This window comes from Drosophila gunungcola, chromosome 3R, assembly GCF_025200985.1.
Source record: "Drosophila gunungcola strain Sukarami chromosome 3R, Dgunungcola_SK_2, whole genome shotgun sequence".
In the NCBI taxonomy this organism is placed as follows: domain Eukaryota; kingdom Metazoa; phylum Arthropoda; class Insecta; order Diptera; family Drosophilidae; genus Drosophila; species Drosophila gunungcola.
The window spans coordinates 2,165,157-2,179,849 of record NC_069139.1 but is presented as its reverse complement, the minus strand read 5'-3'; the positions used below and the strand labels follow the sequence as shown (position 1 = coordinate 2,179,849).

The following is a 14,693-nucleotide window of genomic DNA, read 5'->3' as shown; positions in this document are numbered from 1 at the left end:
AATAATTTTCATTTGTACCGATTAAATATTTTAATAAAAAAATGTTCTAACAAAAAAACTATTTTAAGGACAAAGCCGTCGGCTACGTAATTTGGTAGAACAATTTATCAAATAAATAAAGTATGTTAATTACTATTTAAAAAATTGTACTTGTTCAATCGACTTTCAATGATAATGCAATAAAACTACATACATCTCTCCTGGGTAAAGCTATAGTTAATTATAGAATAATTCCCCTTAACGGATATTGGAGTCAATTAAGAATTTATTTATCTGTTTATAAATAACAATCTTATTTGGCCATAATTGTGCCGCTCATAGCGATAATTAGATGGTCGGCGAGCGAAGGTTAACAGCGATGTGCCGCACTTGAAGGGCGGCAAACTGGCTCGAAAAGAGAGAGAATGGAATGGATGTGGAATGTGAGATGTAGGACGGGTACGGGTTCGGGCACGGGTATGGAATTTCCAATGGAGTGGGGTTCGTACCACTGAAGCGGGATGGCACGACGACAATGGCTATCTGACATCTCGCTCCGTTGCTTGTCTATACGAACAAAACCTAGGACGGGATTGGCCATTTCTCACAATACATTTGTTGGGGCGGAGCCAACTCCGCATTGTAATAAAATTGTATAGTTTAATTCAAGTGGACATATGAATATGGCTTCGGTAGCACTTCCGATTACCCATTAACGAGTTTTAAATACCTACAAAAATTCAATCAGCGCGTAAAATTACAGCTCGTTACATTTTCAGGCATTTTCACAACGAGATTACATATAAATATGTACTTTGCATAATTCATATAATTACAAATGTACATATTGTAGTTCTCGATTTAATGGGTTTATTATTTTTGGTCGTACCACGCCGTGTTGCTTATGCAAGTGTGACATTAATTGAGCCCACGCGGCCATACTGCATTTTAATAATGGAGTGTCCTCCATTGCAGTTTTTAGTTTCTATCCAAGTAAACTTCATCCCTAGCGACTAAAATTGTGATCGCATATTTATTATGAACTGTAGCAACCATTCTGAGTCTTCATTACATGCCTTTTAACGGAAATTTTGCCATTATTCATTATTAAATCTAAATAAAAAAAAAGCATTACAAATTTTCCATAATTATTATTTTTAAAATTAAACTAATATTAAGTATAGAAGTAAACCAATATAAATAACCTAAAAATCATCTTAATACTTTTGTATCGTTAACAAGCTCAAAAAATGAATTTTTACGAAACATTACAATTACAATACAAGTTTTTGCTCAGAAGACAAACAACAACAAGTAATGGAAGCAACTATTTAAAAACACCGTATAGTATTCTATTAAACGACTTTATCCGTTTCCCGCAACTAAATGTTTTTATAGTTGATGCATTTTTAAAAAACAAAAACGTTACCTAAGTTGTGCCGATTTGTGCCGAATTATGGTAATTTTGTAAAAGTAAACCCGAATATCCGAAATGTTTAATATGCTAAAATTTTGATAGAGTTATAACTTCTTTCAATACATTTTCCTATTGTTCCTCAGATGGCCTATTCTGTAAATATGACTAAAGAAATACGTATCGAATATTCTGTAAAAATGACTTATCTTTGTTTTGTACACAATATGTCTTTTTATATGATGGTGAAAGTGGAGCAAGGATAGTTATCAAACAAGCGATTAAAAATGTTAGCCGCATTTTCATTTATTATTAAAACAAGTTGAAAACAAATAAAGAAAATAGTTTTCGTCTTAACTAATGATTGGTATTCAACAAACCCAATCAAAACATTAATATTTCCCTTGAAAAGTAATTATGAAATATGAAGTATTACGTGAACAAATAACTGTTTGATATTTGACAAAGCTATAGCCAAATAAATAATTATTTCTGTCTATATATATTCAAACTTCAACTTTTCCTGCCGCACTTTTCCATTTCAACAATAAAATTCCCATCACAAAATGAATAAAGCGTAGTTTTAAAAAAAATTGCCTATGCTAATAAATGCTAGTTTATTCGAATCGTAAAGCTTTTCTTTCGCAATTGTTTCAGACCTAATTTGAATACATGTATTGGTGAATTAGTAACATTACTAAAAGTTTGAGAACTGGTGATGGAGAAATGTGATCGTGTGTTCATCCACAAATAAATTGTTTTTAATTTTCTGGTGGCGTTTGCATGAGAACAAATACATTTTCTCAGTCCTCAGTACCAGATTCTGCCCTAATTTTTTTCTTCCACCGTGAATCTTATTTAAAATTTATTTAAAAACCATTTACTGAAACACGAATGGGCGTTCAAAATGTGCTAGCGTGACAAATGCCAAACATAAATTTACATTTTACCCAGAACCATATTTTTAATAAAATTATAGCCGCCGAGGTTTGCTTAATCAAACGGGCGTACACACAAACATAGTGTAACAACAGATACAATCACAACAAATTTCACGCCAAACAATTACAACGCATTATAAGAATTTTTTTAACAGAGGGATGGTCAAGGTATTTAACCCGCAACCATAAATCTTGTGGTTGTTGTTGCTTGTGCTCAGTACCCACCCAGTAGGTTTGACATTTGCCTTGTAAATGCGTAATAATCAGGACATCCGACAAACAGAAAGTTACGCTTTAACTCCATTCGCTTCGGTATACGGTTAACAGTTGTTACAATCATCCATTGAATGTTGAACATCACCGAAACGGAAACCAATGAAAATAAACACAAAATCCGTAAAAGCAAAACATGTCCCCGATCCAAATTAAAAATCCATTTTTCGCTTTGCTGACAAAAGTGACTTTTACATAATTCATTTTGCTTGATAACTTTTGCAGCTGCCAATTACCATGATACCTTCCCAACCGATTCATTGTAGGTTTTGGTGAACCTTCACGATTTTTAAACAATTAAAAGACTCAAATTGGCAACTGATTATTAACATAAAATAATGTTGATAGAAATACAATCATTAGCATAAAAATTCAAAGAAAGAACAATCAAAATTATGAAAATTAAAGCTTTGTTATTATTAGTGATGGATGGAACGAATCAATTTATGTTTAAGTTCATTAACTAATTATTTCCGTGTCTAATAAAGCATTTGAATTAATAAATTGCCTTAAATTTGAAAATGTTTAGTTGGATTGGAAGAAACTTTTTAAAATAAAAGAAAATATTGAAGAGTTCTATGCTTCGTTTAAACCAATACTACTATAATAAAAATATGCGATGTGATTTTGTAAAACTGATTGCAAAAAACCAACTTTGTCTAAGCCCGTACTTAAATATGCAAACATTAATAGCTTAAACTATCCATCTTAGAAAGCAATTTATTAAACAGAGCTTTAATTACAACACAAGTTAAATTCAAATTGTATTTTGGCAACAATCTTTTCAAATTATTAAAGAAATAATTCTTATGAAACAATAAAATATGATTGTTAGCAAACACAATTAAATACAGAATTGTACTTCTACAAAACCTTCTCATTTTGTTATGCCCCAAAGAGCCTCATCAAGGAGACCGCTCAAATAAAAAAGGCAATACTTCTGTTTGTTTATTTATTGACCATCTTTTTCATATAATAACGTGCAATCCTGGATGGTATATTTAATTTAATATCCGACGTTAGCCGGCTAATGCACCACCTGTCCAACTGAGCGTAACAATGCCTTAAGAAGTAGTTTACATTAAACGAAAGCCATAAATTAAAAAAGGAAACTGCTGTGCTATGTGTCAGAACCGTAATTAGAGATATTGGCTTTAAATAATCGACCGGCACTCATTTGTTCACTTTTTACTCGCCGACAACGCAGCGGCACGCCTGTATTTAAGATCGAGCCGAGGAACCACAGCCACAGAAAAGGTGTTAGAAAAGGGCGATCGCGATCGCTTGGTTAAAAGGAAAAAAGGCAAAGGCACACACGAATTTCTTGTTTTCTCACATGAGTGTATAGTATACCACACCGTACCATATATAGGTACGAATGTGCTCTTCCCCTTTATTGTTTCATGGGATTGGGATCAAGTTGTATAGTATGTGGTCCAAACGGAGCGAAATCGTATGCTCCGGCCTGCTGATCATCGGCATTACCAGTAATAGGCTGCCAGGTCTAACAGCCTGTGCAGGCTGGCTATCTGGCTATTTAGGAGAATGCGGTGCGTTCCGTCCAGTCCGTTCCATCATTAACATCAGACAGCTGTTAAATGATAGACAGAATTAGTATAAACACGTTTAATTATATGGTTGGTGTTGTCAGGTGTTTTACACCTTATTAGATCGTGTTAACCTTTGATCTAACTAACTGATATGGAACGGCGGATGCAGGCCCAACACGGTTCCTTAAACCATTTGGCTTTGTCGGCAACAATGAAAGATATTTTCCTGTCACATTTATTATCTCGATTATAGCCGGAATCTTTCACCTTATTAATAGTAATTGAATACACAATCTAGTTATGGAGCTTGGACTGGCTTGAATGGGGTTTCTGTGAAAAAAGCTATGGCCTTAGAAGAGCTGGTTTAAGGTCACTTTTCTGCAAAGCCATTTTTGGAAAAAAAAATCATTAAAATTTCAAAAGAAATAGACCCAAAATAACAAACCAAAGTTTAAACGCAGATTCGTAGAGCTTAGCACCACAAACTTATAGAACCATTCCTTTTCAAAATCGGATAACTGTAAGATTAAAATGTAAAATTATGGCCTTGGAAGTGCTGGTTTTTGGTCACTTTTCTGCAAAGCCATTTGTGGAAAAAAGGAAAGGGGTACCATCATTAAAATTTCAAGAAAATCGACCCAAAATTCCAAACCAAAATTTAAACGCAGATTCTTAGAGCTTAGGACCACAAACTTATAGAGCCATTCCTTTTCAAAATCGGATAACTGTAAGAAAAGTTATGGCCTTGGAAGTGCTGGTTTTTGGTCACTTTTCTGCAAAGCCATTTGTGGAAAAAAGGAAAGGGGTACCATCATTAAAATTCCAAGAAAATCGACCCAAAATTCCAAACCAAAATTTAAACGCAGATTCTTAGAGCTTAGGACCACAAACTTATAGAGCCATTCCTTTTCAAAATCGGATAACTGTAAGAAAAGTTACGGCCTTGGAAGTGCTGGTTTTTGGTCACTTTTTTGGAAAGCCATTTGTGGAAAAAAAGGAAAGGGGTACCATCATTAAAATTTCAAGAAAATCGACCCAAAATTCCAAACCAAAATTTAAACGCAGATTCTTAGAGCTTAGGGCCACAAACTTATAGAGCCATTCCTTTTCAAAATCCGATAACTGTAAGAAAAGTTATGGCCTTGGAAGTGCTGGTTTTTGGTCACTTTTCTGGAAAGCCATTTGTGGAAAAAAAGGAAAGGGGTACCATCATTAAAATTCCAAGAAAATCGACCCAAAACTCCAAACCAAAATTTAAACGCAGATTCTAAGAGCTTAGGACCACAAACTTATAGAGCCATTCCTTTTCAAAATCCGATAACTGTAAGAAAAGTTATGGCCTTGGAAGTGCTGGTTTTTGGTCACTTTTCTGCAAAGCCATTTGTGGAAAAAAGGAAAGGGGTACCATCATTAAAATTTCAAGAAAATCGACCCAAAATTACAAACCAAAATTTAAACGCAGATTCTTAGAGCTTAGGACCACAAACTTATAGAGCCATTCCTTTTCAAAATCGGATAACTGTAAGAAAAGTTACGGCCTTGGAAGTGCTGGTTTTTGGTCACTTTTCTGCAAAGCCATTTGTGGAAAAAAAAGGAAAGGGAAAATATCTTTCATTAAAATTTCAAGAAAATCGACCCAAAATTACAAACCAAAATTTAAACGCAGATTCTAAGAGCTTAGGACCACAAACTTATAGAGCCATTCCTTTTCAAAATCCGATAACTGTAAGAAAAGTTATGGCCTTGGAAGTGCTGGTTTTTGGTCACTTTTCTGCAAAGCCATTTGTGGAAAAAAGGAAAGGGGTACCATCATTAAAATTTCAAGAAAATCGACCCAAAATTACAAACCAAAATTTAAACGCAGATTCTTAGAGCTTAGGACCACAAACTTATAGAGCCATTCCTTTTCAAAATCGGATAACTGTAAGAAAAGTTACGGCCTTGGAAGTGCTGGTTTTTGGTCACTTTTCTGCAAAGCCATTTGTGGAAAAAAAGGAAAGGGGTACCATCATTAAAATTTCAAGAAAATCGATCCAAAATTCCAAACCAAAATTTAAACGCAGATTCTTAGAGCTTAGGACCACAAACTTATATAGCCATTTCTTTTCAAAATCGAATAACTGTAAGAAAAGTTACGGCCTTGGAAGTGCTGGTTTTTGGTCACTTTTCTGCAAAGCCATTTGTGGAAAAAAAGGAAAGGGAAAATATCTTTCATTAAAATTTCAAGAAAATCGATCCAAAATTCCAAACCAAAATTTAAACGCAGATTCTTAGAGCTTAGGACCACAAACTTATAGAGCCATTCCTTTTCAAAATCGGATAACTGTAAGAAAAGTTACGGCCTTGGAAGTGCTGGTTTTTGGTCACTTTTCTGCAAAGCCATTTGTGGAAAAAAAGGAAAGGGAAAATATCTTTCATTAAAATTTCAAGAAAATCGATCCAAAATTCCAAACCAAAATTTAAACGCAGATTCTTAGAGCTTAGGACCACAAACTTATAGAGCAATTCCTTTTCAAAATCGGATAACTGTAAGAAAAGTTATGGCCTTGGAAGTGCTGGTTTTTGGTCACTTTTCTGCAAAGCCATTTGTGGAAAAAAAGGAAAGGGGTACCATCAATAAAATTTCAAGAAAATCGACCCAAAGTTCCAAACCAAAATTTAAACGCAGATTCTTAGAGCTTAGGACCACAAACTTATATAGCCATTTCTTTTCAAAATCGAATAACTGTAAAAAAAGTTATGAACTTGCAAGTACAGGTTGTTGGTCGCTTTTCTGCAAAGCCATTAAAATTTCAAGAAAATCGACCCAAAATTACTATCCAATATTACTTAAATTTTGTAATTTAAAACATTAACTCTATGAATAATTGTTACAATAATTTTGACTTGTGCTATAATAATTACATTCCTTTGTCATTTTGGTAATAAATACCTTCAAATGGCTTAGAAGAAAATATGCGGGGATATTTTTTCGACTATATAACCATTATGTTAAAAAAAAACTATAAATTTCCTAAATTCAATTTTTATAGACCAACTTCATTAAAATACAAACCAACTCAACTAAAATACGTTGTGTAAAAATAATTTTCATACGATCTCATTGTTTTTTCCCCCAAAAACATTAAAATTTCTTGACCCGTTTGGAACCTAAGAAGTAGAAAAAAAGAAAACATAACTTGGATTGGAAAGCATTCATTTAGTATTTCAAATTCACAATCCTCTGAATTTAGTTCACTTTAAATAATTTTGGTGTTTCGAACTGCTTGTTGTCATATTCTTAAATAATGCCTGAAAATAATTATTTATTATATGAATTTCCAATACAAACTTATATTGGCCAAAAAAGTTGATATGCCAAGTGTGGCTTCCCCAAATTTCCTAAATTAAAAGGGCGGAAGGGGGCGTGGCCACAAATTTAAAATACTCTTGTTCTGCTTGGACGCTAAAGCAGTTTGCTGGCCAAGCATTATCTGCAAATATATTTGGTATAAATATGTTGGCATAAAAAAAACATTTTCGCACCACTATCCAAATTCATCTGCTAAAAAGTTATGATGCTGAATGCAAAGTCCCGGCGGACTTTAAAAGGAACGAATATACTTACAGAACACTGAAAATTTTAGATGTTTGTTATGATATTATTTAAAAACTATGGAATTGCGCTATGTTTAGAAAAATGTTCGTATACATTAAAATTCCTAACTCTTTTATTTTTATAAACTATTTTTTTTTTTTATAATTTGAAGTATTTTTTGAAAAGTTTCATAATGTGATTCATGAGAAAACTAAAAATGTGGGAACAAAAAGCTAATTTTTAAGGTCAAATGTGATTTTTATACAAAGTTTGACTACCTGATTAAAAATACGAAACTTAAAATGTATGTATGGTACCAACTGCACCAAACAAAACGAAACTGTCATTTCTAAAGTGTGTCCATTATTAGCAGTACGAAAGTGAACACAATAAAATTATAGTGCAAAAATAAAACACATATATTATTTTTTTTAATTTTTTCGCTTCCTCTTATGTGTTGTACAAAGATTCTTAGACGTCGGTAGTGTCCTTATTTATTATTCCCGGATCGTTAGAAAAAATAAGCCTCTTCTGCGACGTGTTCATATATGGTCGGTTAATCCATTCAGTGTCAGCCGCCTTAATGTTCTCCAACGTTCCAAGTTTGATTTGATACAGCTTCAGAGCAAATCGTGGTCCCACTTCGCTGAGCTCCAGTTCTTTGTTCACATATTTGTATTGATGATGTCTAAATATAATCGAATCGTTGTGGTTTAAAAAGGACATTACTCTTTGGGAGTTCTCCTTCGGCACTGGGAACAAGTGTTTAAGTATCTTGACAGTTCTCAAACCGATGGGCGTTTTGAAGTTGTTAAAAATTAAATGTGGCTTCTGCTCGCTCATGTGTCCAATATCGGGAATATCATGACGCATCACAACATCGGATATGTTGAAGAAGGCAGTTGGCCCATACGGAAGATGACAAACCACAAGGCTGTCGGGTATACCACGATGCTCGTGCACAATTAGGAAATCGGTTACATTATTGGCACGACAGGCATGCATTAGTGTAGGCAGCTGGTAGTTGCCTCTGTTCATCTGTTGGGCATTCGGGAATATCAGACGCAGTTCCTTCATAAACATTTTCAATCTGGACGAGGGGCTGTGCGAGGTGGTCAGCATTATTTTGGGATCTTCGCAGCCAGCATAGTGGTATTCATCATTAACAGTGCGGTCCTCGACACCTGAAATAAACATTTTTTTTTTATTAATATTAGTTAAATTTTTAGAGATTGAACTACATTTACAAATAAATGAAGCTTAACAGAAATGAGGATATATTTTTGTATCCTATCTTAAAAATTATTTTCCGGGGTAAGAATATTAGTGTTTTAAATTTGTTATCCTGTTTTCGGTTTCTTAGTTTTGTACCTATTTAAGTTCCCAAGAAAAAGATGGGGAAGCAGCTTCATCAGATCCTAAACATATATCTTCAGTCCGTTATCTCAACTTCATTGTGAGCCTAAAGAAGGCTTTAAATTAAGAAAATGGACATTCCAAAAATCCTTATTTACATGACAATTTTAAAGTTATTGGATTAATAAACTTAATTTAGTTTTTAAACTGAGGACTTGGATAGGATGTTATATTTTTATAGTCCTTACTTATAAACCAAATTTAAAGTTATAAGCTTTATAGACTGAATAATATATAGAATGCATATTAAGTAAATATTTAAATTCTGATAACCACCGTAGTTAAAATTCAGACAACAATTGCAATAAAATCAACATTTAATTTTTTATCGCAGTCTGCCGTACAAACACGCAAAGGAAATTACTTTATGAAACTTGTTACCTCGGAATTTGCATTAAAATCTCAACTTGCTAATTAAGAGTCACGACTACTTGTTTTTTATTCCTCTTCCAAATTTTGTAAGAGAAAAACCAGGTTCTTAACTCCCTGGTCTGGGCTCCTTGGCTCTTTTTTTTTAAGCAAAAATGTAATTTAGCAATGTTATGTGGTTCCATTTATTATGAGAACCTGATTTTGTTTTAAAAACAAATGATTAATGTTTATTTTATTTACCATCATCAGCATATTTCAGTGATTTGTAGGCCGTCAAACTTTTCTTCACATTTTTAGAACCAATGGACTTGTTTTCATTGATGCTTTGAACAACGGTCTCCTGGATTTTTTGCTTTGACTTCAGGCGCTCGGTAAGTGCTTTGTTGTACAGATATTCCCTTCGTTGCCTGGCTTGTTTTCGCAGCATTTTATTTGTTATTATTTTCTGCCTGCACGTGTACGGTTAAAGATAAATGAAAACAAAATACCCACACCACTTGACTTGATATCGATAACTTATCGACAACTGCTGACAGGAACATTTGGTAACGAAACACGGTGTAAAAATACACCCCGAGTGTGGAATATATTAAAATATATGATATACACAATTTTAAAATGCCAAGAAACTTCAGTTAACTTATATTCATTTTATTTCATTTATTTTTGTAATATTCTTACATGTAATGGTATGAATTTAATTATTAATTGACCATCAAATTAATCGACTGGTTCTTAATGTTCCAATTTCAACTATCTTAAATCCACCCCTAAGAATGCCGCCATCTTGACTAACACAAAAATATTTACGACTGTTTAATAAATGTGCTAGTGCACAGTGTTTTTAAACATTTTTGAAATGTTGTGCATTTACCATGAGTTTTCCTTTTGTCAAACTAAACAATGCCAATTGCTCTATTAATTTAACTTAAGGTTTGTGCGGATATTGTTTGTGTTGCTGAAGAAAACTATGGCATCTTTGGCTACCTACACAATAAACATTAACAATTTGCGGCAAAAACGTTGTTTACGCAAAATCTTAACATGGTAAATAAATGTTTAAAGATGATTAGAGAAAGACAATTTTTGCAGAGTCTTATTTTTTAGTAAATATACAATTTTTGTAATATTTTAGCAACATCTACACATGTGTCTGCTATGCTTAATTGCATTAGCAATAATTTCCTATTTCGTTCATCAAAAACCTTCTTGGGTCACTGATTATAAAGGAAAGGTAGCCAACTATAATGAAGCGTAAGTATTAAACAATAATTATAATTTGCATTTATAGGGGATTAAAAGATTGTGTACAAGAGATAGTATTGTTTGTTTAGTGATGACATTTGTTTATTTTCAAACAATACTTTTTAAAAACTTGGTTCAGTAACATAGACTAAAAACTATAGTCCATAATATGTAAGTGGTTTTTAGTATTGAATTATCCGGTTGTTATAGTTACATTAACATACCCCCTTATTGAAAATCAAATATACATACATATAACTTAAACCACAGTTAATAACTCAAAAAAACAATGATTAATTCTTATTTTCTATTTTAAGCAAAGCTAGAAAGTTTTGAACTTTTGTCTCAACTTTGGTAATCATTTAAACGATAAAATTTAAATCATATAAACTATAAAATTGGTATCATTTTAGGCGACAAATCGAATCACTCTTCTTTTAGGCATACTGATATTGATGACGAATCATTTTCACTTAAACTTTCTCAACCAATTTACTTTACAGACAGCCTTGGAAAACCCCCCTTTATATAGTGGTGGTTTGCTGCGGTCAAAGGGTCCAGGAGACCCTAGTGATGATCAAATCGGCAATTTTATTTAACTATGACGAGGAGTATCTCAAATTTGTGATTTTCACTGAAGATGGAAAGGATGAGGAGTTCAGGGAAAAGCTGACAGATTGGCGAGACATTAAGCCATTCACATTTGACTTTGAGATTTTGCCGCTAAAGTTCCCTAGTGGCAATGAGGTCGAATGGAAAAATCTATTTAAGCCCTGTGCAGCTCAACGTTTATTTTTGCCTGTAAGAGTAAAACAAATCAATAACATTTTAAATACTTATAAACTCATTTTGTTCTAGTCGCTGTTAACTAATGTGGACTCTTTGCTATATGTCGACACGGATATATTGTTTCTGTCACCGATCTCCGATATTTGGCAATTCTTTAAGAAGTTTAATGAGACTCAAATGTCCGCACTGACGCCCGAACATGAGAACGAAAATATTGGATGGTACAACCGCTTTGCCAGACATCCATTCTACGGACGACTTGGAGTTAACTCCGGCGTTATGCTGATGAATCTCACACGAATGAGGGAAATGAAATGGGAACAACATATCTTGTCTATACATAAGGAGTACAAGCTACGTATTATTTGGGGAGATCAAGACATAATTAACATACTATTCTATTATCATCCTGATAAGCTGTACATAATGCCATGCGAATACAACTACCGTCCAGATCACTGCATGTATATGAGCATTTGCAACATGTCTCACGCTGGCGTCAAAGTGATTCACGGAAACCGTGGATACTTCCATTCGGACAGGCAACCGCTCTTTAAGTCTATTTACGAGGCTATGGAGAATTATCAGTTGGGCTCCAATGCCAACACCGATTTTATAATGCCCTTGCATGCAGCACTCAGAATACCATCCGTCAATGACTCAAGCTGTGGAAAGATATCAAATGAGATGTTAAAAGGGGCGAATTCAGTTATAAGTAATAGGTTCAGGGACGTTTAGCACTTAAAAAACATGTTGTAATATAGTATACTAGACTATTATTAGAAAATTTAGCAATAGCATTTATATCGATATACAGATAACTCATAGTATATAATACTTTCGTATGTTTTATATATACTCCAGTATATATATGTCGAATTTTAGTACGAACCTTACCTCTTAAAATGTTTAAGTTATTGACCAAACTGGTCAAAAATAAATAGAATACTATACATTTTAATGAAACTTTAATTTTTATTTTCGAGTGCATGGTTGCGGCTTAGCTAGGCAATAAATAAGTTCGTGTACTTCCATACAACATTGACTAAGAACACAGGCATGTATTTTCTAAATTAGATTTAATCCATGGAATGAATTTGCTCACTCTTGAGTAAACACCCGGATATCCATCGCGGCCGCATCCGACGCCCCAGGAAACAATGCCGACGATAAAATACTTAACTCCATTAGATAACAACAGCGGTCCTCCACTATCGCCCTGGCAAGAGTCCATACTCGGCCTGCCCGCGCACAACATCGATGAGGTAATTCGAGTACTTTTGTATTTTTGATTACGGCACTCCGTGATGGACATAATGGGAACCTTCACTTGATTAACAATGGACGGGAGCTCTCCGCCCTCGGACGTGCGTCCCCAGCCGACCACTGTTCCAATTCGCCCTGGAAAAGTATTAAATTAATAATAAAATGGTAAAAGGGACATGGGTATTTAAATTCTTATAACTGATTATATTTTGATATTTTATAGTTTAGACCCTATAAAGTATATGTGACCTTCCCATGTCCGTCCATTTCTACGCAAACTAGTGTTTCAGTTTTAAAACTATTTAGATGAAACTATCCCAAAACTCGAATTTCTATTTCAAAACGGAACTGACCGGATCGGGCGACTATATTATTTAGCTTCCATATAAACAATAAAAATAATAAAATATTCGGAATATAATTATTTTATATCATTTTTTATCGATTTTGACTTACTTCCTTTCTGATTTAAGTTTAAAAAGAAAGAACACGTACCTGCAGGATCGTAATTAAACCGCGGAAGACATACAGGCTTAATTATTTTCGAAAACGAAATGGGTTTGCGAAGTCTTAGCAGAGCAATATCATTGTTGTAGGTATCTGGGTCAAAGCTTTTGTGTTTTATTACGGCTGTTACAGCCCGTTGAATGGCCTGAGACTCGGAAGTGATTTCTTGATCGTGGTCTCCAAAAATAATTCTTATTTTCGACTTTCTCAGCTTTTTCACACAGTGAGCGGCGGACAACACATAATCCTTGGTCAGCAACGAACCACCGCAATGAAATTTTCCATCGTAAACAATTCTCGCCATCCAAGGATATTGGTTAACTCCGGTTGGTTTTCCTCCAACGATTCTTATTTCTTCATTGGAAAAACCACAGTCTGTAAAAGTGAAATTAAGTTGGTTAAATAGGTCAATCACCTGATACTTCTTCTAAGCAAAGAATATATTGAATTAAATCAAAATCATTTAAATTTATACGTACCGCAATCACAATTTTTGAGGCTGGAATTCTCGGTGTACTCAACATCGTCTTCTGTATCCGAAAGTCCAAAAGCATTTGATACTCCCGAACTAATGCGAAAAATTGTGTCAAATAGAAATTTACTCGTTCGTTTGCTTTGGCCCGTATGAATTGTGTTTATAACTGCAGACTCATTAAAGCCTTTTGAATATTCCAAGCACATAAGACTCGAATAATTCATCGTCAACATCCCAAATAAGAATATATATTTCAAATTCATGTTCACGAATTGGATATCATTGTAACAATGGGATATTTTTGTTGATATGTGGGAAACTTGATCAATAAATTAACAAAATCAAAACATTTTTATGTACAAAACAGCGTTAACAAGTCTATAACGTAATAATTGCAATGCTTAAAAAAAAGTTAACAAAAGTTCTGTAAATACGGCCTAAGAATAAATAAAAGTGTGTAACTAATTAATGTAACATAAAATATGTACTAAGTTTGAGCATTATGTAGCGTACGAATCGCATAACCTTTATACAAATCGTGAGAGTTAATCACAAGTGTGGCCGCATATTCAAATTGCTACCTGGTCGTTACACTAGGTTACTTTCACCGTCATGGTATGTCAGCTGTTTTGGAAACCAGTTTCTTGTTTAGAAAGCAAGATAGTAAAGATTCAATAAAGTTTTTTACATTACTTTGAAAAAAAATAATTTTAGAATTTATTCAGAATAGCTGTAAACTCATCATGCACTACAGATCTAAAAAGATCAAGAATTATTTGCACTCATATTTTTAAGGTAGTAGTTTAAAGTGTTTAAAAAAAATAGAAAATATTTTCTCAAGTTTTCTATCTAGCCTAAAAAATGTATTTAAAAGTATTCATTTAGAAAA

At 33.6% G+C, this 14,693-nt stretch overlaps 3 protein-coding genes across 3 annotated transcripts; 1 reads left to right on the top strand and 2 right to left on the bottom strand.

The window, feature by feature from the left end:
- Nucleotides 1-8,133: 8,133 nt before the first annotated feature.
- Nucleotides 8,134-10,010, bottom strand: LOC128255537 (U3 small nucleolar ribonucleoprotein protein IMP4). Its single transcript, XM_052985195.1, has 2 exons — nt 9,763-10,010; nt 8,134-8,918 (listed from the first exon to the last, which is right to left on the bottom strand). Exons 1-2 carry the CDS (start codon nt 9,947-9,949, stop codon nt 8,206-8,208), a joined length of 900 nt encoding a protein of 299 aa, XP_052841155.1. The 5' UTR covers nt 9,950-10,010; the 3' UTR covers nt 8,134-8,205.
- Nucleotides 10,011-10,307: 297 nt separating this feature from the next.
- On the top strand, nt 10,308-12,447 carry LOC128265857 (glucoside xylosyltransferase 2). The gene is made up of 4 exons (XM_053002073.1): nt 10,308-10,569; nt 10,658-10,776; nt 11,271-11,568; nt 11,626-12,447. The coding sequence occupies exons 1-4, from the start codon at nt 10,567-10,569 to the stop codon at nt 12,292-12,294; spliced, it is 1,089 nt and encodes a 362-aa protein (XP_052858033.1). The 5' UTR covers nt 10,308-10,566; the 3' UTR covers nt 12,295-12,447.
- Nucleotides 12,448-12,511: 64 nt separating this feature from the next.
- LOC128265866 (trypsin-1) lies at nt 12,512-14,392 on the bottom strand. The gene is made up of 3 exons (XM_053002084.1): nt 13,809-14,392; nt 13,318-13,704; nt 12,512-12,957 (listed from the first exon to the last, which is right to left on the bottom strand). The coding sequence occupies exons 1-3, from the start codon at nt 14,065-14,067 to the stop codon at nt 12,602-12,604; spliced, it is 1,002 nt and encodes a 333-aa protein (XP_052858044.1). The 5' UTR covers nt 14,068-14,392; the 3' UTR covers nt 12,512-12,601.
- Between the last annotated feature and the right edge of the window lie 301 nt (nt 14,393-14,693).